The 24,787-nt window shown below is 38.2% G+C and overlaps 2 protein-coding genes across 2 annotated transcripts; both read left to right on the top strand.

Moving 5' to 3' along the window:
- Positions 1–1,607: 1,607 nt before the first annotated feature.
- LOC140160683 (uncharacterized) lies at positions 1,608–12,052 on the top strand (the record flags this gene model as incomplete). Its single annotated transcript, XM_072183973.1, has 4 exons — positions 1,608–1,760; positions 2,793–2,966; positions 3,515–3,626; positions 11,955–12,052. Coding segments are annotated over 4 exons (537 nt in total), but the record flags the coding sequence as incomplete, so codon positions are not given.
- Positions 12,053–22,553: 10,501 nt separating this feature from the next.
- LOC140160675 (craniofacial development protein 2-like) lies at positions 22,554–23,429 on the top strand. Its single transcript, XM_072183962.1, has one exon. The coding sequence runs from the start codon at positions 22,554–22,556 to the stop codon at positions 23,427–23,429; it is 876 nt and encodes a 291-aa protein (XP_072040063.1).
- The last annotated feature ends 1,358 nt before the right edge of the window (positions 23,430–24,787 follow it).

The raw sequence follows: 24,787 nt of genomic DNA, 5'->3' as shown, positions 1-24,787 counted from the left end.
AATCATCCAGTGCTATTGTGATATTATTTTTTTTATCAAAGCAAGATGTTTGATTCTCAGGTTTATTATTTATTATATTAAGGGCCTATTTAAAAAAAACCCTATACATTAGTGCAGCCGTTAGCAGAACTAATACTAAAAGAAATCTCTTTATTACTTTATTTAAATCTGAACAACACAACAATCTGAATAACACAAGAAACTAGATCAGGTTACCAATATTTTCTCATTTAAATAAAGTTCTGTCCTACCACGGGGCGATTCGCATGATAATAGGACAATAAAACATGTAATATGTATGAATGGTTGTTGAATCGATCTAGAGACCTGTCCCTCTGTCATCTTCAGCTATCGTAGAACTGTATTCCTACATGACTGTCATTTCAATTGTTATACCGTTCCGGTTGGTTTGTTGCATACACTCTATAGACCACTTGACATCACTGTTTATCAACAAAGGCGAGGGACTCGTCTATCGATATGCCCGAACGAGTCGCTAGACTGTTCAATGGCTTTCCTGTACTATATGAAATGTGGCGGGCGATTTAAAATGCACGTGCCCTTAGCAGATTACGATGCGTACGCACACTGCAGGGCAAAGAACAATTGAAATTGCCATAATGCGCGCGCATACTGCCGGGCAATGACGTCAGATGCCAAGTGGTCTATATAAAATTGTTCCACTAATATGGAAGGCCAGCAGGGACAAAAACGTATCCAAAAAGAGACAACCAAATATGGAAGGCCATTAAAGTCATACGTAAAGACAAATTAGCAAAGCGGCAAAAATACACAAAGGCCTATTGAAAGGAGGGACTGTCCCCACCACAGACACACAGAACAACTTGGCACAGCCTATAGGAATGTGCAACAAGATTTTCCACAAGCCGCGAAATTTTGATAGCCAACAAGCTTAAGCTATTTAATTAACCCTCGATAGAGAGCAGGGTTTGAAGAATGAGGGAAATTAAAATCACAAACCGCAAAAGACCGCCAACAACCGCCGCTCAATAGGGATGTCAAACTAGATTGCCCCACATGGTTACAAAGAACCACAAACCGCGAATTTTGGATATCCACCTAAATTGCCCCGCGGGGCTACAAAGAAGTATGGTTATCCAACAAGCTTAAGCTATAAATTACCCCCCCCTAGAGACTGCAGGGCTTGAAGAATGAGGGAAATTAAAACCACAAATCGCGAAAGACCGCCAACAACCGCCGCTCAATAGGGATGTCAAACTATATTGCCCCGCAGGGCTACAAAGAACCACAAACCGCGAAATATGGATATCCGAGCAGATAGAGGTGAAGTTTATGATGTTGTGTTTTTGCAAATTTCCAATGTTTTTCGTGTCCAAATGTATTAGGACCATTCATAATGCTTGCATATTATCATTTTGGAAGAAAAAAAGAAAAATCTAAAAATTTAAAAAGATCGTACATTAAGGCTTTAAGTATTAATAGTTTTTATTGTCTATAATAATTAAGGGATAAAAAGCTACCAAAAAAAAACAACAACAAAAAAACAAACAAGAAAAAACAATAATATCCACTTTTCTTTCACAGAAATACAGCAAGATCTAACCAAAGTACCTAACTCAAAAGGCAAAGATGTCACCCAAGCGGCAGTAAATGCAGTGACTAAGAGTGGCATATTCCCTGCAGATAATAACTTCCTGATGCGAATCGCTTGCGCGGAATCGAGGTATGGCAATGATCCTAACACATACCGCGATGGATATGATGGTGGCATCTGGCAGGTGAGACTTATCAGTGTTCATGGTCCTATGAACAAACCCTGAGGAGCCTGTGGATTACCATTACTGACTAATTACATTGGTCAGTGTTGGTGCTAATCTGAGTTTTATAAAGTTAAAGCCTGTAAAACCAGTTTATCCAAACTTTTAAAAGTTTAACCATAGCTTTTAAAAGTTGCATGATTAACTAGAGGGCCTTATTTGCACACAAAATATGGCTATACCCGCATCTTAATTGAAGGCCCAAAATATTTGACCCATGGAGCTTACATACACACCTAACGGTATAATGGTCAAGTGCTATCAGTAGCATAATGGAGAGTTCTGTAGATGCTTTATTTGCTGAGAAATGGCCGGCCATATGTTTTAACATTTTGGGCCCTAGAATGGGCTATCAAAATTACACTGAAGCTGCTTTATTTACTGAGAAATGGCTGGTCTTTTGTTTTAGCTTTTGAGCCCTTTAGGCCCATAATATTTGACCTATGTGGCTCATAAAAATATCCATGTAAATGTATAATGCTCAAGTGCTATCGGTGTACCAAATCAGGGCCATGCTTTATTTACTGAAAAGTCATGGCTGGCCCATTGTTTTAAAATTTGGGGCACTGGGGCCGATAATATTTGACCTATGGGGCTTGTGTACATAGTTACGCTAAAATGCTCAAGTACTGTCAGTACACTAACTCAGAGAACTGTAGCTGCTTCCAATACTGAGAAACAGTCAGCCCTTAGCTTTAGCATTTTGGTTCTTGGGGCCATTATTTGACCTATGGGGTGCATGTAATTATGTAAATATATCAAGCTCAAGCTTGATATCGGCCGATCGCCCTCCTGTCAGCAAAGTTCATTTTTGTGATTTTCATGCTACGCTACGATTTGTTCAAATTTCTTTCGTTTTGGTATTTATTTGTCGAGCAAAATTTATATAATTTGGAAAGATAAAAAAGGCTACAACATCACTACCGAAATTTGTAGTTAGCTTATGGAAATTGTTTGTCCGTCACTCTTTCTTTTTTTCTGTTTAAATGTTAGGTAGATTCATTTGATGACACTCAAGATATAACATCGCACCCAGGACTTGTCAACAAATTTGCACAGATAAAACAGGCTTTTGGAATTGACTGGCAGGCAGTACAACAGAGCGATCTACGCAAGCCTCTATACTCTGCTATTGCAGCAAGACTCTATCTGTCCAATATAAAACCTGTAGGTATAGATGGTACATTCAAACACAAATGGGTACACTCCACAGAATTAAAACCAGAGAACCGGGACCCAACGCCATCTTAATATCTAATTTGAGTAATGCACTTGATGTGACCTGCACAGGAAACCTATTAAACTCCAGATGAGATGCAGAATTGTTTTTGCTTGTTTCTATGCAACGCCGACAAGGACCCACATATCCCCAATTTTCCTCCCATAGCTGATGGCGCTGCTGTATGTGGCAGTATTCCGCGCTCTCCTGATTTAATTTTGTGGTACACACATCGACTGCGCCCAACCTGCACTCATCAAACCCACGGCACCCTTCCACCGCCCACCCACCAGCTTTGCACAGTTAAAAAGAAAATCCAGTGCTCAAAATGAGCCAAATATGTTAAACATTAGACAAACGAAATTTGTTAAATTGTTGTACCTGATGACAATAATGAATGTCGTATACTTCACTTTTGAGCAATGACGTTGGTTAAAATATGACACCTGTTGAAGCTAGGAGCTAGTATGAATTGTTGTGATTTTCTTGTTGTCAGGCAATACCTAAAGACCTTGAAGCTCAAGCTGCATACTGGAAAAAATACTACAATACCGAAGCAGGTGCTGGGACAGAACAGGACTTTATTGACAGGGTGAAGGAATGTGAAGGTAAAAGCTTTTCATTGATGCTTATTACAGCCAGTCCTACAGTAAGGGCCTCATAAATCTATAATAAACACTTTGCACTGGTGCTATGTAAATGGTGTTTTAAATTAATCGATTTCACCAACTCCCATATAATTTTTCACCCTGATGTGGCAGTGAAGTCAACAAGTTGAGGTAGCTGTTTCACGCGTGCATCTATGCGGCGTTTAAGCGCATGCGTGTGTATGGCTATGAATGGCCAAGTGGTCCAAAAACGTGTAAGACAAACGTGTAAGGTAACACGTGTAAGATTGCATCTTACACGTGTAAGGTTGCATCTTATACGCGTAAGATTGCACCTTATACGTGTAAGGTTGCATCTTACACGTGTAAGAATGAAGTGGGATTCTTAAGTTGACGAATCACAGAGTAAGAAATCACAAACAACCAATCATCTTACGCGTAGCAAACTTCGACCAATAATATGTAAAGACGTTTCTAGAGTTGTAACACCCACGACTTCCTATATGTGTAAGATTTTGAATTTAACAATACGCGATATTTTTGGCGGCGTACCGAGGATAAGTAGTAGAGCTCATCACCACATCGACATCGCACCCAATATAATGCACACTGATGCTACATCAGGGTAAAAAATGGTAAAAATGGTATAATTTGTGTGTAAGATGGTCGTAAATTTTCTACCACGTATAGTACTGGGGTGTGTTTACTTAGTGTTTACAATTGATATATTTTTGTTCTCTTAAGGGCTGGGGTAGCAACGTTGACACAGTATTTATTTTGGGACCTGAGAGCACATCAGACACATCAAATTGCATTCTTAATATGAAGAATGTCCTTCTGATATCAAATAATTTAGATTTTTTGAAATTGGCGCTATAATACAAATTTTATGGCAAATTATTAAAAATTGATATTTTTAACATTTCACAGTCCTCGAAGTCCGAAAATTAAACTCCTTTTGCAGACAGGTAACACACATGATTAGGAACAATTTCCAAACGTTTTTGCTAAAAATCACTACTGCCGGCAGAAAATATGAATATTTTTTTCCGAGGAGCTTACAATTTTATGCCTTTTGGGAAACTTTATTTATATCTTCAATACGGAAGGTCAAAATTTTCATATAATCGTCGCAATTTCGTCTATATTTCATACACTTTAAGTACATAGCATTAGATTTATGAAGACTTACCTAGTTTTGGTGAAAATGTGCATTTTTGACATGACACTCGGGGCCGAATACAGCGAGAATATGATTTGTAAATATAACATCTGAATGCTGAGAAGTTTGCATCCCGTCACTTTCACACCACAAACCATTTACACATCCTGTCACACCCGGCGCTTTCGCGTATTAGTCATAACTCATTACAGCAGCAAACACCGCTGGGAGTGGAATGCACAGCACGGGGCCAAAATATCTCAGGTTTGTTTTGCTGGTGTGCACATTTGTCTTTAAGAAATTGGCTAATTATTGTTTTTTTCTTTAGGCCTACAAAAATATTGGTAAAAGATGGGATGTTAAAATAATTTTGTTGGAACTATAAATAGGCCTATGCCTACCTGATAACAATTGATTTAAATTTGTGACAATATTTATGTAACAGAGTATCTTCTCTGATATAATACTCGTAATTATGTTTATAGGACTATCAATAACATTGTAAATAAGAAATCAGATTCAGAACTCATAATCGACCCAGGCCCAACACACCGTCATCGTCCCTATATATTCGTGTCAAAAATTGCCGTGATAGTACGATGAATCCTCATGTTTTTCAACAGCTACATATGGTGATTTTGTTCGAGATAGGCCGAGCGACTCAGGCTAAGCATACAATTTGAGATTTTGAGAGCTTGCCACATTGTTTCTATTCTATGTTTTTACGATTTTCGCATGATCAGTATATGGCTGGCCGTAACCGCCACAACGTGGAGCTGCTACGCGTAGCTTACTTTTCGCTTAGCGGAGCTAAATTGACCAATCATGTTAGATCTTTTCATTACGCGGAGCCAGTGGATGCATCCTCGTTCCAGAGAGAGAAAACTCTTGCCAAAATTAATATTTACTATGGGGATTTTAAATGAATCGAATGTAAATAAACCAGGATCAATACCATTGTTTGATTAGTGTAGGCCTATAGTCAATGTTACCTTGCATGCATGTGTCATGTGTGTGGCGTGTTTGTTTGTCTACTGTGTCAGACCAGAATCACTGACACCCACGGTACTGATACTGTCATACTATCACGGTGATCATATTGTTGAATGTTGTTGACTTTAAAATAATCATGATGCAGTCATGTCTACAGTAGAATTCACCACGACCTTTGAAGGACTTAAACCCCATTAAAAGCTATTAAACCAAGATAACACTCAATAAAAACAGCTCAACTATGTTAAATCAGATCTTCTCTGGTTAAATACACACTGCACTTGTGTATGTTTTACCCCTGCAATGAGCAATGAGCTGGTATTGTAGTTTCAGTTGGGTGAACGATTATAAAGCCAACGCAAGGTAACAATACTGTATGGACGTTTGTTTACGAAATGAGATAATAGTCTGCTTATTGTTAACCAGCGTTCTTGAAAATGAGAAGCATAATGGTTTGCAGACTTAACACGGTTTAGAAATAATTTCTTCATATTTTTTGGTGTTATCTGTCGTTTACATACCCTTCCTTAAACACAAAGTACCAATATTTCCAAACACCTAAATTAGCTAAAAATTTAGGACATGTTACAAAACTATATTTTCTAGAATTTCAGAGAATACTGTAAATATTGGCCGGTTATTTTTTACACAGTGACGTTAACTAGGCAATGGCCTATACTTCTTACATACACTATTTGTAGAGGTCACGCGTCAATGGTGAGCGCACTGAGTATTGTGTATAGGAAAACGGACAGTAACTACAGTATGTATGGCCTAATACTAGTATATAAAATAAATCCGAACAGGTTTTCTGAAGGTCGAATTCCGCAGGCCACGCCGCGCAAGTTGTACTATTAGCTCCCGGCGATACACTGCAGATCGCAGAATTGTGTGCATGGTTTACCACCACTCTGCCTAGATATATAGTTATGTACAATACTGTATGAGTTTCTTATGAGTGCATGTCCATCTTAATAATAAGTCGGTTCGTACTTTTCATAAACTACTTTTTGAATCATAACTTTCGTGACCGAGGATATCTTGCAACTACGTGAAGCTCGTCTGGCAAATTCTTAATGAATAAATTCGCTTCACGTAATGAGTAAGTCGTACTTGATTGGTCAGTTTTACCTCCGAGTAATGAAAACCTCTAACATGATTGGTCAATTTGGATCCACGGAGCAAAAAGTCAGCTACGCGTAGCAGCTCCACGTTGTGGCGGTTGCGGCCTACCAAATCAGTATCCCATATGATATTTCTATTGCAAGAAAATTTTATTTGTTGTCAGGTAAATCACAGGTTTAGTTTAAATACACTAATTGGAAATTAAATACACTAATTAGTGAGGACCGGTATTTTGCTGTGGATATGTTTAACTGCAATTTTGATGTAAAAAATTTGAAATCCACGGTAAAAACTGTAATATATTCAACTCTTTGAGAAAATAACTATAAAAAGGAATGCATGTAAAATCCAGGTGCAATACAATGTACATTATTGACACACTATCACTCTCTTTATCTACGTCAATAATAGAATATCGATTTCAATCGAATTGAATACATTGCTCCATTTTGAGTTTGTAGTTGACTACTGAGCGACCTAAGCGATCGATTGCTAGCCAATCAGATAGAACTCCTTTTCTTGCGTTCGGTGAAATACCACTCGCCCGTCGCTCACCAACGGAGTATTAAATTTATATTGATCGTATAGGGCGTCGACACTGTGCCCCACAGCTGAAAGGCACCAAGCCATGCAAAAAAGAAATAACAATTATCATAGTTGGCTCAGTGATGCAGACCCTGCACAGTGATGGTCTCCCGAAGAACACTATAGGCCCCATACAAAAATTGTGTTGAAAGTAATGTAGGCATATTTTGCACTTTCACTCTAGGTAGTGAACCCTCGTTCAAGTGCACAATTCGCTATATGGAGCTATATGGATATTAGGCTATGGGACTGTAGAATTAGTAGGAACCTATATTGAACTAATTTAAAATATATTTCCGGGGAAACAGCCCTAATTTATAATTTAAAATCTTCATTCATGAAAACATACCTGCAATTTGAAATTAAGTGCAGAAAGATTTTAACATAAATAAATATAATGCAATGGAACTGAAACAGATTTAATTTCCACATTATTATTTAGGATTAGAAATTATATCACTAATGCTTTAATTTCAGACATAAATTATTTTTCATGAAAATGCAATGTGATCAATGGTCTATGCAACAAGTGTGTATTAAATAAACTGAAGTTATGTGCATCGTATCATTATATCCACATACCGCAGTTAGTCCGTGCACATCGTGCATTAGGCCTACTATGTTTATGAATATCAATTTTCTTCGAAGCACATCGTCCCGGAGCACATTATACATGTAGGCCTACCGGACATATAATCAAACCGGAGAGCACCATCAGCATTATAATAGGTCTGCCACTTGTTTATTAGTACACACCTGGGCCGGGCTTCAAGCAATCGATCATGCCGCTACGTAGGCTACAATATAAAAAGGGGTGAAAAGTGCACAGGGGTGTGTAATTGAATGGGAGTGAAATTGCGAAGGTGCGCATTGGTGCGAAGGTCCGCATAGACTGCACGGTGTAATTGCGATTTACAGTGCAAAGTGAGTTCACGGGGTCACGTCGGATGTTGATGCAGGAGTCCCGGGTTCGATTCCCACCAGCTGCTTATTGAAAATAATGAATACTTCATCTTTTTTCAATTACGAAAAGGAAAAATTATATTGTAAATCAAGATGTGTGATTATTTATTAGCCTATTTTGCGCTCACTTTTAGTTCATACTCTTCTGTGGCTATTCCGTTTAAAGACAACCCTCCCTCTGGAATCTACCGGCGGATGGGTACATTCTACTGCCCTTAATACTCATTTCTTCATTGCAATTGCCTCTTTCTCTTCAATGTCATCGTCGTTGATCTATTCATATGTAATTATTCATGACTTTTCGGATGAAGTTTCTCGATTTATGTAAATTTTGCACTTTGGTGTAACGGCTGTTATTAACACTTTAGTTAAAGATATAATTCCACCTGAGTCTCTGTCTTCTTCTGCTTCTTTCCCCTCAAATTTTCCAAACATAACAACTTTCTCCAGATGACTCCTTCCCGCCTGGCAACATGTCCAAAATACTGTAACTTCTGCTTCATCTCTGAGTTGAATAGTGAGTCTTTCTCCTCTATTTTATTCCGAACACTTTCATTGGTCCTTTTTGCAGTCCATTGGATGCAAAGAACTTTCAGTACAATATCTCAAACACTTCAATCCTTCTCTGATCTGCAGCATTAATCTCCCATGTTTCATGTGAATATGTTGCAATGGGGATAATCATAATGGGATCGAGTCTAATCTTTGTTGACTTGCTGATGCTTCTGTCCTTCTATAATTTGTGGTTAAATACCACTAATTATGTATTACACGGGTCTCAATGGGAAAATGGCTAATTTCGGGTGGAATTTTCTCATATTCAGAACTCTCACAGTTCAATGCCACTAATATCAGGTGAAACTATATGATTTAGATGACAAATGATCAAAAATTCAACATAGGTTGACCTGAGACTTTTCTTGTTTTAACGTACTGAATCGTAAACACCTTAAAATGACAGCTGAAAGTTACAACATGGTAGGGCGAATATTTACTAAAAACCGAAGCCGTGCGTATGAATTTTGGTACTATTACGATAAAAATGTCATATAATGAGAGAAAATAAACCATTTTGAAGCATCGAACTCTAAAAAGTACTTTTTTTGGCTATATAACTTGATCAATTTCAGCGATTTCAGCGAAGTGTTTAAAAAATATTTGGCAAAAAAGTTTGCAAAAATAGTTAACAATAACATTTTGAGCACATTTTAATATTATCGATGTTGTGTGTTTTCATACAAAGCGTTTTAAAACGTTTAAAAACATTTTAACAAAATTTCTGTGTTTGCTGGATGCAAATATTTTAACATAATGTTATTTCAGTGAGGACAAAATATGTGGCAAAAATGTTTCCAAAAATACTTTTCAATAACATTTTGAAAACATTTTAAAAATATTATTGTAGTCTGCTTTCATACAAAACGTTTTAAAACGTTTTCATGGCCTTTATAAAACCCGATATTTTAATGTTATTAGAAGTTTTTACCTAAACCAAAAGCCAAAATATAACTTATTTGAAACGTTTTTAAAACGTTTTTGTGTCTGCTGTGTCAATAGCTTTCTCTGTAATATTTCTGACGTTTGCTATTATTTGGTCTCTAATGCCTCTTCCTTCCACAAAGCTGGCATGCTCTGGGGAAATCTCACGACGCATGTGCTGTTTGATCCTCTCCACCATAATGTACAGCATGATCTTCCCAGCAAACACAAAAACGTTTTAAAAACGTTTTAAATAAGTATATTTTTGGCTTTTGGTTTAGGTACAAACGTTTTAATAACATTAAAATGTCGGCTTATATAAAGGTCATGAAAATGTTTTTAAAACGTTTTGTAGGAAAACACACTACAAATATATTTTGTCAACACTCAAATAACATTATGTCATGAAAACATTTGTTGCAAAATATTTTTTCAACCCCAAAATAACATTCTGTTTAGAAAGTTTTGTAACAAGTTTTCAAAAATTAGGTCATGAAAATATTTTTCGCAAAATATTTTTTCAACCCCAAAATAACATTCTGTTTAGAAAGTTTTGTATCAAGTTTTCAAAAATGTTTTTGGAATATTATCAAAACGTTTTTATATCCTTTATATAACCCGTTTTGTTTTGGTTGGCAGTAGATTATCAAAAAATTAATGTTATGAAAACGTTTTATACCTTTATATAACCCGACATTTCAACGTTTTCTGACAACCTTTCATAACCTTTTGCGAATGATGTCGAAAACGTTTTGTGTTTGCTGGGTTGCTTGCAAGGGAGATTAGAGAGATGGTCCTGTTGTTTTTGTATTCTCTTGTGCCACCTTCTTTGGGGAGAGGTAGGAATATTGATCTGGTCCAATCTACCAGCCAGTTCTCGTCTTTCTAGCGAAGATTGCATAATTCATGCATTACATTCACTTTTTTGCCTCTCGAATCTTTAATCAACTCAGCTGGGATATCATCATACCCTTTACTACCAGTTTCACACAAAGTAAACACAGTACACTGTAGTTACTATTTCAAAACAATTAAACACTAGTAACATTTATTTTGAGTTAATTACATCATCAGGTGGGGCTTTAACCATGTTATGCTTTACCCGTCTTCATTTTCTTCATTGCCACCATAACTTCTGATCTTAGTATATCAGGTTCATCTTCATCAACCGCTATTTGGTTCTGTTTATGGTTGATTTCTGCAATGAAAATGAGCTGACCGTAACAAAAACGTTATTCCAAGAACATCCAAGGCAGCTTTACAACTGGATATCACCAGATGGGAAGACCAGAAATCAGATTAGGCCTAGGCCCTACATCTTAATCAAATGAAGATGGTGGTCAAGTGTGAAGGTAGCAAGAAGATATATCCATGAGAGAAATCATTTGAGGATCTGAGCTCACAAGACCTTGTACAATTGAGTTTGAATGTTACTCTTCTTATTACGGCCAATGATATTGTTGATTGTTTCTCCAAGACTTTCAAAAATTATGCTTTACTGCTTCAAATTTCCTTTTGTAATCTTTTAGATTTCGTATTAACCTGTAAAATTTATTTCTATAATTCTTGAATATATCAAGCATTTCATTACATTAATTCACTGGACTCCTAGTGTTATCTATAAAGTATTAATTGATATAGCAATTCCTGTCACAAAAGGCTTTAATAACTATCTGTCCAAAAACTTTGCTTTTACTTACTCATGTATTATTACTACACTAGAAACCCTAGCAAAACAAAAGTAAAGAATAGACTATCAGTCCAAGAACCTATAAGTAAAAAACTTTTAACTACTCATTATGTATATTAACAACACACAGATAGTTACACAAAATTGTTGGCTCATTGATGCAAGATATAGTTTGCATATATAATTAATGTATGCAAATAATGTCTTGCCTAATTTATTTCAAAGACATCACATTTGAGTGAATTTTGTATATCTCATTGAATGTTTTGTCTTTGGAATTTGTGAAGTGTTCAAAAGGTGATACAATTTATATGTTCTGTGAAATTTGCAGCACCACCAACCACTACACCACCACCAACACCAGCACCAACAACACCAGGTAAGTTCAGAGGCAGTTCTGTCCTCTCTGAAAAACTGGCAGCTCTTTAAAACCAACAGGACTTGGTATATTTAAAGGGATAGATTAAGCATTATGTCCTTTGGTGATTATCATTTGCGTTATCTGCTGTGGTAGAATCATAAGTTGTGTTCACACAGTCGGATATAAGTGAGTTATTAACGGTAATAAGTCACTATTACCGGTTATAAATCGCTTATTACCGGTAATAACTCATTTATGTCCGACCGTGTGAACACGACTTTAATGACTTAAGTCCGACCGTGTGAACACGACTAGAGAAGATGTAAGAAAGAGGAGAACTACTTGAGAATAAAGGACTATGAATAGATGCGACAGGATTACCAACGGGATTATCTCAAGAATATGAAGTCGTGTTCACACGGTCGGACATAAGTGAGTTGTTACCGGTAATAAATGACTTACAACCGGTAGTAATGACTTATTACCGGTAATAAGTGACTTAAGTCCGACCGTGTGAACACGACTTAATTCTGTTAATCCTAATCTTTCTTACATCTTCTCTTGGTGGAATAAAGATATTCGCCGCCTAAAAAGTCGGAACTTCGTTTGTTATCCTCTATGAGCGTGTTTATAGTGGGAGCAGATGTGCGGTACATTGCGGTACAATTTCTACCCGGTTAGAGATTATCCGGATACTTGCTCACTATAATCACTAGCAGTATATGTATGTACGGTACATCGATATCCTTCTCAACCGAAGGATATTGTGGCGAAATATTACCAACTATAAACACACCAGTATAAATGGTGCGCGGTATTACCGGAAGTAGGAGCTTCTTCATGATGCGTAGGATGCGCGCAGGACATTCAGAACGATTCTCATCCCCAAGAGTTATCAAAACAGAAGCTACATGTTCACCGCCATGATCATATTGTTGAATGGACTGTTTATAGCTCGCGCCACAGTTTACACATTCCCCGTGTGACCTCAAGGTCATTGCAAATGTACGATAATGTTAGTTGGTATATAATTTGTGCGGTAACTGTGTCTCATTGAGCGTGTTTATAGTGAATATACCGCATATTAGTATATATTGCTAGTGTTTATAGTGGGCAAGTTATCCGGATAATCTCTAACCGCGGTAGAAATTGTACCGCAAATGTACCGCACATCTGCTCCCACTATAAACATAGTCGCCACAATATCCTTATTGAGCGTGTTTATAGTGAGACAATCTTTAACCGTTATTTAGCTGAACTACCGCGTAGTCTAGATTTGCAATGGTTAGTAAAACATAAACAAATATAGACTGCGTGGCAGTCCAGCTAAATACCGCATAATCTGGCTCACTATAAACACGCTCACTATAAACAGCAAGGGTATCGGTATGGATTATCGTAGTGTATACTCAAAATGCGGTATATTCCAACGCACTGAATGGTCTATTGTTCTATTTTGTCCGATTTGAGCGCTGATATATTGGAAAATGTTGCCAATCAATATTCATGAGAGTGTACATTCAACGTCCAATTTTCGAAATTGGGTGACTTGTGCTTGGCAGGTGTAAAATACATCTGACTGGGCGTTTTAAATACGTAACGCATAAAGGCATTGACATCATCGAATGGCTGCCTATAGTGCTGTTAGTGTTAGGCCTATGGGGGGATGGCTGTGTTTAGTTTCTATAATAATTATTATAAGGCCTAAATTTATTTGTCATTCCTTTCTTTTCCTTTCTCTGTACTTATTCTAAAGCCAAGAATTTTCTGCTTTACAAATGCTAAATTCCGCTTTTCTCCGCTTTGTAATTTTAGCACATTTCTGACATAATAAAATTTCACAAGAATCTTACTTTTTACTGTAGTCGCCCTTCAAACTGAATTGAAGGACAGGCGTTGTACAGTAAATCTATGACGGATTTTACTTTATTTTGATGAATTTTGAAGACCCATTTCATTTAGTATTTTATTTATTTATTTTCAATTGTATTTTTTTTTTTTTTTCTAGGTCGTTTTTGCTTATTTTTTAAATTTTTTTCTCAGAAATGCGTTTTCCGCTTTACCTCCGAATTCCGCGATTTTCGCGGAATTTCCGCAACGCGGAAAATTCTTGGCTTTAACTTATTCTTTCCTTGCTAAAGTATCACTCCCTCTTCTTATCACCCTTCCCTTCTCCATTCCCTCTTACTTTTTGTCCCCTCTCATTCCTTTTCCTTACCTTTCTATTTATTTACATCTATTTACAAGCCGACGTCAAACGTCGGCTTGTGCTGTCTCTTCTCAATTCTTCTTACCTAGCCGGGACACCGGCTAGGTCTTGAAATGCTACCGGATCTTTACCTAGCCGGGACTGCGGCTAGGTCTTGAAATGCTATCGGTCGGTTTTTCTGGCAACAAATATACACATTTTTTGCTCCAGCTCGGACATGCTTTGACCGATTTTGACCTAACTTGGTCACAATCATCATTGACTACGACTATACATGTCACATTACTTTTAATGGGTTAAAGGTCACAGAGGGGTCAAATGAGCCAAAAATGTGATTTGAGCTAAAAATGCTTTTCTTCCTACATAAAACATCCTACAATAACGTCACTTGCACATAAGGATCGGCTATATCTTGTGTCTATAGGGTTAACACAGAATTGGGGTCAAAGGTCATTAAGGGGGTATTTCCGGTATAAAACCAAATATCTTCAAAATGCTTCTTCTGCCACAAATTACATAGTACGATGACGTCACTTCCACATATGCATCGGCTATATCTAGTGCCTATAGGGTGTTCACAGAATTGGGGTCAAAGGTCATTAAGGGGTCATTTCCGGTCCGAGTCTAAAAAAGCTTTTAAAAATTATATCTGCTACATGCAACATAGTACGTTGATGCCATCTGCACTGACAGCATGATCATTACCCATTGCTTGGAGTCAAGGGTTAAATTTTGAAATAGCCACAATATTTGAAGTAATTTATCCGTTTTTGCCTACAAATTTTTAGAAAAAGCACACCTTGTAGATATGTTCCTCCGATTTTACGAAACTAAAAATAAGTGGGACATACTGTAATAATTGGGTAATCCATCATTTTGCCTGTCAATTAGTGCCTGTCAATCATGAGATAAAATACTTGAGTAGCAGGGTACTCGAGAATCGTGACGCGTGAGAGATTAAGGTGGCGATTGGTACACAGTATTTGGAATTTTAAAGAGGGAGGGAGAGACTGTGAAACGGAGTGGGTGGGGTGGGGGCAGTAAGAGAGGAACTTGGGAGGTAAGGGGGAGAGACAAATGGCGGGAGGGTGAGAGAAAGAAGGAATAAGGTAGAGCCTATTATGGTTATGATGATGATGATGATATGATGATGATATGATGATGATGATGATGAATCATCATCATCATCATCATCATCAGGTAGAACCGATCTCATCATCATCATCATCATCATCATATCATCACCATCATCATCATCATCATCATCATCATCATCATCATCATCATCATCATCATCATCATCATCATCATCATCATCATGATAGGGAATGATGACGACCATGATGATCATGCATGATGATACATGTGCTACATGTATACATATTAATGTTTAGCGTTCAATTTCCAATTTTTATCAACTTTTCCTCGACCATGACATAAACCAGAATCGAGACATCAATAATTGGAAAGCGATACCGTTTGGGTGACGTGCCATATCATGTGAGCAGTCATGTAAACATACAAGCACTGCACTTTGAGATTCACCGCCTACTACCCACTCAACGTGTGCTGATCATGCTCATGATACTTTGAACATAAAGTGAAGTCATTTAATTATTTGGAATTAAAGAGAGGGGAAAGAAGAGATTGAGAGCCAGAAATTATTTGGAATTTAAGAGAGGGGGAAGGGGAGATTGAGAGAAATGATGGAAAGGGGAGTGGTGGAGGGAAGTAATAGATAAACTTGGAAGGTAAGGGGGAGAAACAAATGGGGGGAGGGTAAGAAAAAGGAGCAAGGTAGAAGGTAGTTACCCAGCAAAAGTCGCAATTTTATTTTAATAAACCTGAATACAATAAAGAGCAATTATTTGGAATATAAGAGGGAGGGGGGAAGGAGAGATTAAGAAGGCGATTAGTACAAAACAGTAATTATTTGGAATTTAAGAGGAGGGAGGGAGAGATCATGAGAAACGGAGGGGGGGAGGTGGGGGAAGTAATAGAGGAACTTGGGAGAGGGAGACAAATGGCGGGAGGGTGAGAGAAAGAAGGAGTAAGGAGAAAGAGGGGATCTTTAAATCCGACCCAGGAAAAGTCGCATTTTATTCTAATAAACCTTATAAATACAATAAAGATAAAGAGAGGGAGAGAGGGGGAAGGAGAGATTAAGGTGGCGATTAGTACAAAACACAGTATTTATTTGGAATTTAAGAGAGGGAGGGAGAGATCATGAGAAACGAAGGGGTGGGGTAGGGGAAGTAATAGAGGAACATGGGAGGGGGAGACAAATGGAGGGAGGGTGAGAGAAAGAAGGACTAAGGGAGTGACAGAGGGGATCTTTAAATTACCCAGGAAAAGTCGCATTTTTATGTTAACAAACCTTATCAATACAATAAAGAGTAATTATTTGGAATTTAAGAGAGAGAGGGGAAGCAGAGATTAAGGTGGCGATTGTTACAAAAAAAGTAATTATTTGGAATTGAAGAGAGGAGGGAGAAACGGAGGGTGGGTGGGGAAGTAATAAAGGAACTTGGGAGGGGGAGATAAATGGCGGGATGGTGAGAGAAAGAAGGAGTAAGGTAGATGGGGTCTTTAAAGTTACTCAGCAAAAGTCACATTTTTATTTTAATAATACAATAAAGATTATTTGGGGAAGAAGAGATTAAGATGGCGATTGGTACTAAACAGAGTAATAATAGTATATGGAGTATTGAGAGGGGAGATTATGAAAACGGAGGGGTGGGGTAGGGGAAATAATAGAGGAACTTGGGAGGTAAGGGGAGGGACAGCTGGCGGGAGGGTGAGAGAAAGGAGTAAGGTAGAGGGGTGGGGTTGGGGTCTTTAAAGTTACCCAGCAAAAGTCGCATTATTTTAATAAACCTTAATACAATAAAGAGTAATGATTTGAAATTTAAGAGAGACGGAGGGGGAGAGGAGAGATTAAGGTGCCGATTGGTACAAAACAGAGTAATTATTTGAAATTTAAGAGAGGGAAGGGGAGATCATGAGAAACGGAGGGTTGAGTTGGGGGAAGGAGGGGGGGGGGAGAAAGAAGGAGGGATTAAGGTGGTGATACAGGAATGATTATTACGACATTCTAAACATGAAAAAAAAAGGTCTAGGGGTCAAATGTTAAGTTTAAGATTAAAGGTCAAAGTTTAGCGGTTAAAGGTCAAACTTTAAGACTGGCATTTCCGGCCCTGGCTAGGTCCAGATCTGTAGCCAGATCTAGTTACCTAGCCGGGACACCGGCTAGGTCTTGTGATGCTATCGGATCTTTCTTCTTTACACAGCCGTGACGTTAGTCACGGCTGTGTCTTTTTTCTTACAGGTTCTTTCTTCTTTCTTCTTTCTTTCTTCTTCTTTCTGCCGACCACTACATTTGCTCTAGCACTTACATGCTTACACCGATTTTGACCTAGCTTGGTCACAACCATCATTGACCATGCCCCTACATGTCATATGAAACTCGTGGGGTCAAAGGTCACGCAGGGGTCATAGGGGTCAAAAACGTGATTTCAACTCAAAATGCTTCTTCTCTCACAGATTACGTAGGACAGTGACACCACTTGCACACATGCATTGTAATTATCCAGTGTCTATGGGGTCCTCACAGATTTGGGGTCAAAGGTCATTAAGGGGTCACTTCCGGTATAAAACGAAAAATTTCAATTTTTTTATTTGCTAAGAAAAACATAGGACAGTAACGGTATGTTCACACATAAATTGTAGTTACCCTGTGTATATGTGGTATTTTTTTATTTAGGGTCAAAGGTCATTAAGGGGCCACTTCCGGTACAAAACGAAATACCTTTAAAATGCTTCTTCTCCCACAAATTACGTCGGACAGTAACACCACTTGCATACATGCATTGTTATTATCCAGTGTCTATGGGGTCCTCACAGATTTGGGGTCAAAGGTCATTAAGTGCTCACTTCCGGTATAAAACGAAAAACCGTCAAAAATTTTTATTTGCTAAGAAAAACATAGGACAGTAACGGTATGTTCACACATGAATTGTGGGTACCCAATTCATATGTGGTATTTTCTTATTTGGGGTCAAATGTCATGAAGGGGTCCCTTCCGGTCTGAGACGAAACCCTCAAAATCGCCCTTCTGCCACAAGTTCCACAGCAAAGTGGTGCCACATGCACCCATGCATTGACATTAGCCAATGTCTATGGCCGTTTTCATATATTTTGGGGTCAAAGGTCATTAGGGGTAACAACACGGCTGTGTTCGTGGGTTAGACCACAGCTTAGTCTAGTTCTTCTTCTTTCTTCTTCTTCTGGCAACATATTTCAAAATGCTTCTTCTCTTACATGTTACATCCTACAATGACGTCACTTGCACATATGCATCGGCTATATCCAGTGTCTATTGGGTGTTCACAGATTTGGGGTCAAAGGTCATTAAGGGGTCATTTCCGGTATAAAACCAAATATCTTCAAAATGCTTCTTCTTCCACAAATTGCATGTGATGGTGACATGCTTAGGACATGTGACTTGACTTTGGTCGGTGTCTATAGGGTGTTCACAGATAAGGGGTCAAAAGTCATTAAAGGGGTCATTTCCGGTCTGAAAGCTAAAAATATTCAAAAAATCACTGTTTTTACAAAATACATAGCAGAGTGTTGTCATTAGCACACATGCATTACTACCAACCAGGGTCTTTGGGGTGTCTACAGTTTTGGGGTCAAAGGTCATTAAAGGGTCACTTCCGGTCAAAAACCAAAAATCGTCAATATGTTCATTTTTTAAATCTCAAAACGTAACCAGACCAGAGTGACATAAACTTCATATATGCATTAGTGTTACTCGATGTATGCACGGTATTTTTATTATTTTGGTCAAAGGTCATTTAGACGTCATTTCCGGTTTGAAGCTAAATAACTTCAAGAATTTTTATCTCCATAACTAAGCATTGTAGATTTTTTTATTTAAACTGTAACAATGCATTTTCTCGGTGTATATGAGGTTTTTTTTATATTGGGGTCAAAGGTCATTAAGGAGGTCAAAACGTCAAATTTGCAAAAAAATGTATAAAATTACGGAAAAGTAGCTGTATCTCAGCCTATGGAAGACGGATAAAGCCCCTACATGCTACAGTGATGCACCATTAATGGTGTAAGATGTCCATAATAGCCGGTCAAAGGTCAAACTTTAAGACTGGCATTTCCGGCCCCGGCTAGGTCCAGATCTGTAGCCAGATCTAGTTCTTTCTTCTTTCTGGCAACAAATTCAAAATGCTTCTTCTCTTACATGTTACATCGTACAATGACGTCACTTGCACATATGCATCGTCTATATCCAGTGTCTATAGGGTGTTCACATATTTGGGGTCAAAGGTCATTAAGGGGTCATTTCCGGTATAAAACCAAATATCTTCAAAATGCTTCTTCTTCCACAAATTACATGTGATGGTGACATGCTTAGGTCATGTGACTTGACTTTGGTTGGTGTCTATAGGGTGTTCACATATAAGGGTCAAAGGTCATTAAGGGGTCATTTCTGGTCAGAATGCTAAAAATATTCACAAAAATCACTGTCTTTACAAATTACATAGCAGAGTGTTGTCATTAGCACACATGCATTGCTACTAACCAGGGTCTTAAGGGTGTCTACAGTTTTGGGGTCAAAGGTCATTAAGGGGTCGCTTCCGGTCAAAAACCAAAAATCATCAAATCTGTTAATTTTTTTGTATCTCAAAACGTGACCAGACCAGAGTGATATAAACTTCATATATGCATTAGTGTTACCCGATGTATGCACGGTATTTTTATTTTTTTGGTCAAAGGTCATTTAGACGCCATTTCCGGTTTTAAGCTAAATAACTTCAAGAATTTTTTTCTCCATAACTAAGCATAGTAGATTTTTTTAATTTAAACTGTAACAATGCATTTTCTCGGTGTATATAAGGTTTTTTTATATTGGGGTCAAAGGTCATTAAGGAGGTCAAAACGTCAAATTTGCCAATTTTTTTTAATTACGGAAAAGTAGCTGTATCTCAGCCTATGGAAGACGGATAAAGCCCCTACATGCTACAGTGATGCACCATTATGTGAGATGTCCATAATAGCCGGTCAAAGGTCAAACTTTAAGTTAAGACTGGCATTTCCAGCCCCGGCTAGGTCCAGATCTGTAACCAGATCTAGTTCTTTCTTTCTTTCTTTCTTTCTTCTGGCAACCGCAATCAACTGCATGTAGCTCCGCAAGGGATTGACAGATTTCAACCAAAGTTGACCCAAATGACCACTGGGCTAGGCCAAACCTTCCATTTGACTTTGACCTCGCTGTGACCTTTGACCTAGCTATAATGGTCAAAAATGTGATTTCACAAAAAAATGCTACTCCTTCCACAAATTTCATGCGATGGGGACATGGTTATATCATGTGACTCGACTTTAGTAGGTGTCTATAGGGTGTGCTCAGATAAGGGGTCAAAGGTCATTAAGGGGTCATTTCCGGTCAAAGTCTAAAAAATATTCAAAAAATCACTGTCTTTACAAATTACATAGCAGAGAGTCGCCATTAGCACACATGCATCGCTACTAGCCAGGGTCTTTAGGATGCCTACAGTTTTGGGGTCAAAGGTCATTAAGGGGTCACTTCCGGTCAAAAACCAAAATTATCAAAAATGTTCAAAAAATTTGTATCTCAAAAGATAAACAGACCAGAATAATATAACCACCATACATGAATCAGTATTCCCTGATGTATGCATGGTATTTTTATTTTGGGGGTCAAAGGTCATTAAGGGGTCACTTCCTATTTTTAGCTAAATAACTTTAAGAATTTTTATCTCAACAACTAAACAAAGTAGAATTTTTTAATTAAAATTTTAACAATATATTTTGTCGGTGTATATAAGGTTTTTTTGATTGAGGTCAAAGATCATTAAGGGGGTCAAAAGGTCAATCAAAAATTAAAAAAAAATCAAAATCCATGTATAAGTTCCGATTAAGCTGAAATTCACCAGGAATATTTCTTATGACATCCTAAGCACAATGCAAGAGCAGTTGACCCCATCCGTAACCCAGGGGTCAAGTTATAGGGTCAAATTGCGGCTTGTATTCAGCGTCTGTTGACTCTAGTTATTTATTTCTCTTTATTTCTTCCACTTTCTCTTTTCCTCCAGTCCCCCTCTCATTCTTCATATCCCCTCCTCCACCTCTCTCATCCCCTCCCAAGACCTCTCACAGAAGAGCTGCCCCCTTCAGTACGCCACTGTTTATGACATTCTCCTTCTTAAAATAAAATAAAATGTCAATTTGTGAAACAACTTTTATATAGGCCTATACCGGTATACTTATTATATGTTACATGTATACGTAGCTATTACCATTATACAGTACTATAGACATGCAGACATGGCAGCCTTGATGTGTAATCATTCAGCAAGCGCATTCAATTTATTTAAATGAAGCACCTAAATTCAGTAGGGTGACAACGAACTGTACATCCGCGGCTAATGTGTGCCTTTTGTGCTTACGGCTACTCAATCACACCCTTGAGTGGTATGACAACAAAGGGTACTTTTCGTTATAGTAGGCGCTTTCACGCGACTTTCGTTTGATCACTTATTGACAGTAGTCTGCTAGGTAAAGCGTTAATACATTGTCGGGTCAGCTTACCGATTTAATGGCGGAAGCCCTTTGTCCCAAACAAAAGGTACCTTTCGATGAATAGCTTGTCAGATTTCAAATCGCCACAAGTTTACAATGCGTTACATAATCTATTGCCTCTCCATCTTTAATAGCTCCATGGTATATTCACTATAAACACGCTGAATGGCATATGGAAAAGTTCTGGCCAATTTGCTCTGCGACATGTCCAGCATGTCGCTTTCCACGGTAAATCAGCTGTGAATTCCCTCCCCGCTGTTTTATCTACCTTCATCCTGGGCGATATTAAATTCATGTTACCTTGACAGTCGCGGGGGTCCTTTAGAACGTTCCAATGAGTTAAATAGGGCCCAAACTTGGGAGTGTTCAGAAATACTTTGGTGGGGGGGGGGGGCTGGAAAATATTTGTTTTTTCATGTCGAAAATATTTTTAACCCCCCTCTTCGCAAACTCCAAACTTTTTTGACACCCCCTCTTAATGGACCTAAAACTTTTTGACCCCCCTCATATAGGTTCAAACTATTTTGACCCCCCCCCATCATAATTTACCATTCTGCATCAAATGGCAGAGGAAACATATTAATGATATACCAAAATTTGTATTCATGTGCAATGGAATTGTATTCATGTCATTGAAATAAAATATGTGGAATTGGCAAAAGAGAAATATGAACTTACGTAAAAGGTTATTGAGACTTGGAACGTGGAATGTAAGAACATTGCACCAGGCTGGAAAAATGGCAAACTTAGTGAAAGAAATGGAAAGACTCAAAGTTAACATCCTTGGAATAAGTGAGACAAGGTGGACGGATGCTGGAACGTTTACATCTGGAGAATACACAGTGATTTTCTCTGGGGGCACAACTCATGAAAGGGGAGTAGCAGTTTTGCTGGATAAAGTTACTTCGAGGAGTCTGATAGGTCATTGGGGTGTGTCAGACAGAGTAGTGCTTGTTAAACTAGCTGCAAAACCTTTCAATCTTGCAATCATCCAAGTCTATGCACCAACCGCAGACAGTGATGAGAATGACATTGCTGTTTTTTATGAGGATCTGGAGAAGGCAATGAAACAGTGCAAGTCAGATGAAATCACCATGGTAGTGGGAGATTTGAATGCAAAGGTTGGAGAAGGAAGAGTTGGAGATACGGTAGGGCCTCATGGTTTGGGTGCAAGAAATGAAAGAGGAGATCGGTGGATCGAATGGTGCAACGAACAAGACCTCATGATTGCAAACACATGGTTTATGCAACCACCCAGACGGAAGTACACCTGGCTAAGTCCAGGGGACAGGGTGAGAAATCAAATTGACTTTATCACCATTAAAAAGAGGTTTAGAAATGCAGTGAAGGAAGCAAAGACCTACCCGGGTGCAGATATCAGCAGTGACCATGTGCCAGTTATCAGTCAAATTCATTTGCAGCTCAAGAAGATACGGAAGCAAACAGGTGCTAAAAAACTTGACTTCGCAGCATTAAAAGAAGACAGCAACATCAGAGATATGTACAAACTCAAAGTGAGCAACAGATTTGAGGTGCTGGAAGATGAAGATTTTCCTAGAGTCGATCGTGGAAACTGCAAAAGAAGTGATTCCACCAAGGAAAAAGCAAAATAAACATAGATGGATGACAAAAGACATTCTAGATTTGATGGAAGAGAGAAGACAACAAAAGGTCAAAAATGAATACAAGTACAAGGAACTTGATGATATGGTCAAGAAGAAGTGTCTTGATGCAAAAGAATCATGGTTCAACAGCAGATGCGATGAGCTTGAGAAGCAGAGGCATACAAGCCCCAAAGAAATGCACAGGATTATTAAAGAGGTTTGTGGAAAGAAGGGGTGTACCTCAGCTGGATGTATCAAGTCGAAGGATGGAGATATCATTGTGGAGAAGGACCAGATCATCAATAGATGGACTGAATATATCTCAGAACTATTTGATGATGAGAGAGGTGAAATGCCAACTATCAATCGGGAAATTGATGGCCCAGATATTCTGCAATCTGAAGTGCAATCTGTGGTTCACAATATGAAGAACAACAAAGCAATTGGTCCTGATGAGTTAGCAGTGGAACTGATTAAGAACTTAGATGAGTTGGGGATAGTGAAGTTGCCAGAAGTGTTGAATGAGATATATAACTCAGGTGAAATTCCTCCAGAGCTGAGCAAGTCCATCTTTATCGCTTTACCAAAGAAACCTGGAGCTATATTATGTGAGTTACACAGGACAATAAGCATAATGAGTCATGCAGTGAAGATCCTGCTGAAGGTGTTGATGAAGAGAACAAGGAATAAAATCAGACCAGAAATACCAAATCTGCAGTGTGGCTTTGTGGAGGATTGTGGAACCAGGAACGCAATTTTCATGCTGAGAATGTTATGTGAGAGGGCGATAGAAATGAAGCAAGACCTGTATATGTGTTTTCTTGATTACACCAAGGCATTTGACACCGTAAAACATGAGGAACTGTTGAATATTTTGAATTAGATTAATATTGATGGAAAAGACCTGAGAATTATCAGAAATTTGTATTGGAACCAGACAGCAGCAATCAGAGTGGGCAATGATGTAGGGGAGTTTGTTGAAATCAAGAAAGGAGTGCGGCAAGGATGTGTTTTTTCACCAGATTTATTCAATTTGTACAGCGAGTGGATACTAAGAGAACTGGAGGATTTACCAGGAGTGAGGATTGGTGGGACAAATATTAACAATCTAAGATACGCCGACGACACTGTCCTGATAGCTACATCTGAGTCAAATCTTCAACAAATAGTCAACAAAGTTGTGACTGAGAGTGAGAAGAAAGGACTGTTCATCAACTGCAAGAAAACTGAGTGTCTGGTAGTTACAAAGCAAAAGGATGTTCCTATCTGCAACATTAAAATCCATGAGGGTAATCTGAAGCAAGTTGATGGGTTTAGCTATCTGGGAAGCTGGATCACAACAGATGGGAGGTGTGACAGAGAAATCA

The sequence above is a fragment of the Amphiura filiformis genome, chromosome 1 (genome assembly GCF_039555335.1).
Source record: "Amphiura filiformis chromosome 1, Afil_fr2py, whole genome shotgun sequence".
Taxonomy (NCBI): Eukaryota; Metazoa; Echinodermata; class Ophiuroidea; order Amphilepidida; family Amphiuridae; genus Amphiura; species Amphiura filiformis.
This window is presented reverse-complemented; position numbering and strand designations above follow the sequence as displayed.

What these genes read in the sequence shown, in the direction of transcription:
- LOC140160675 (XM_072183962.1), top strand. Translation starts at nt 22,554, where the DNA reads ATGGCAAACTTAGTGAAAGAAATGGAAAGACTCAAAGTTAACATCCTT.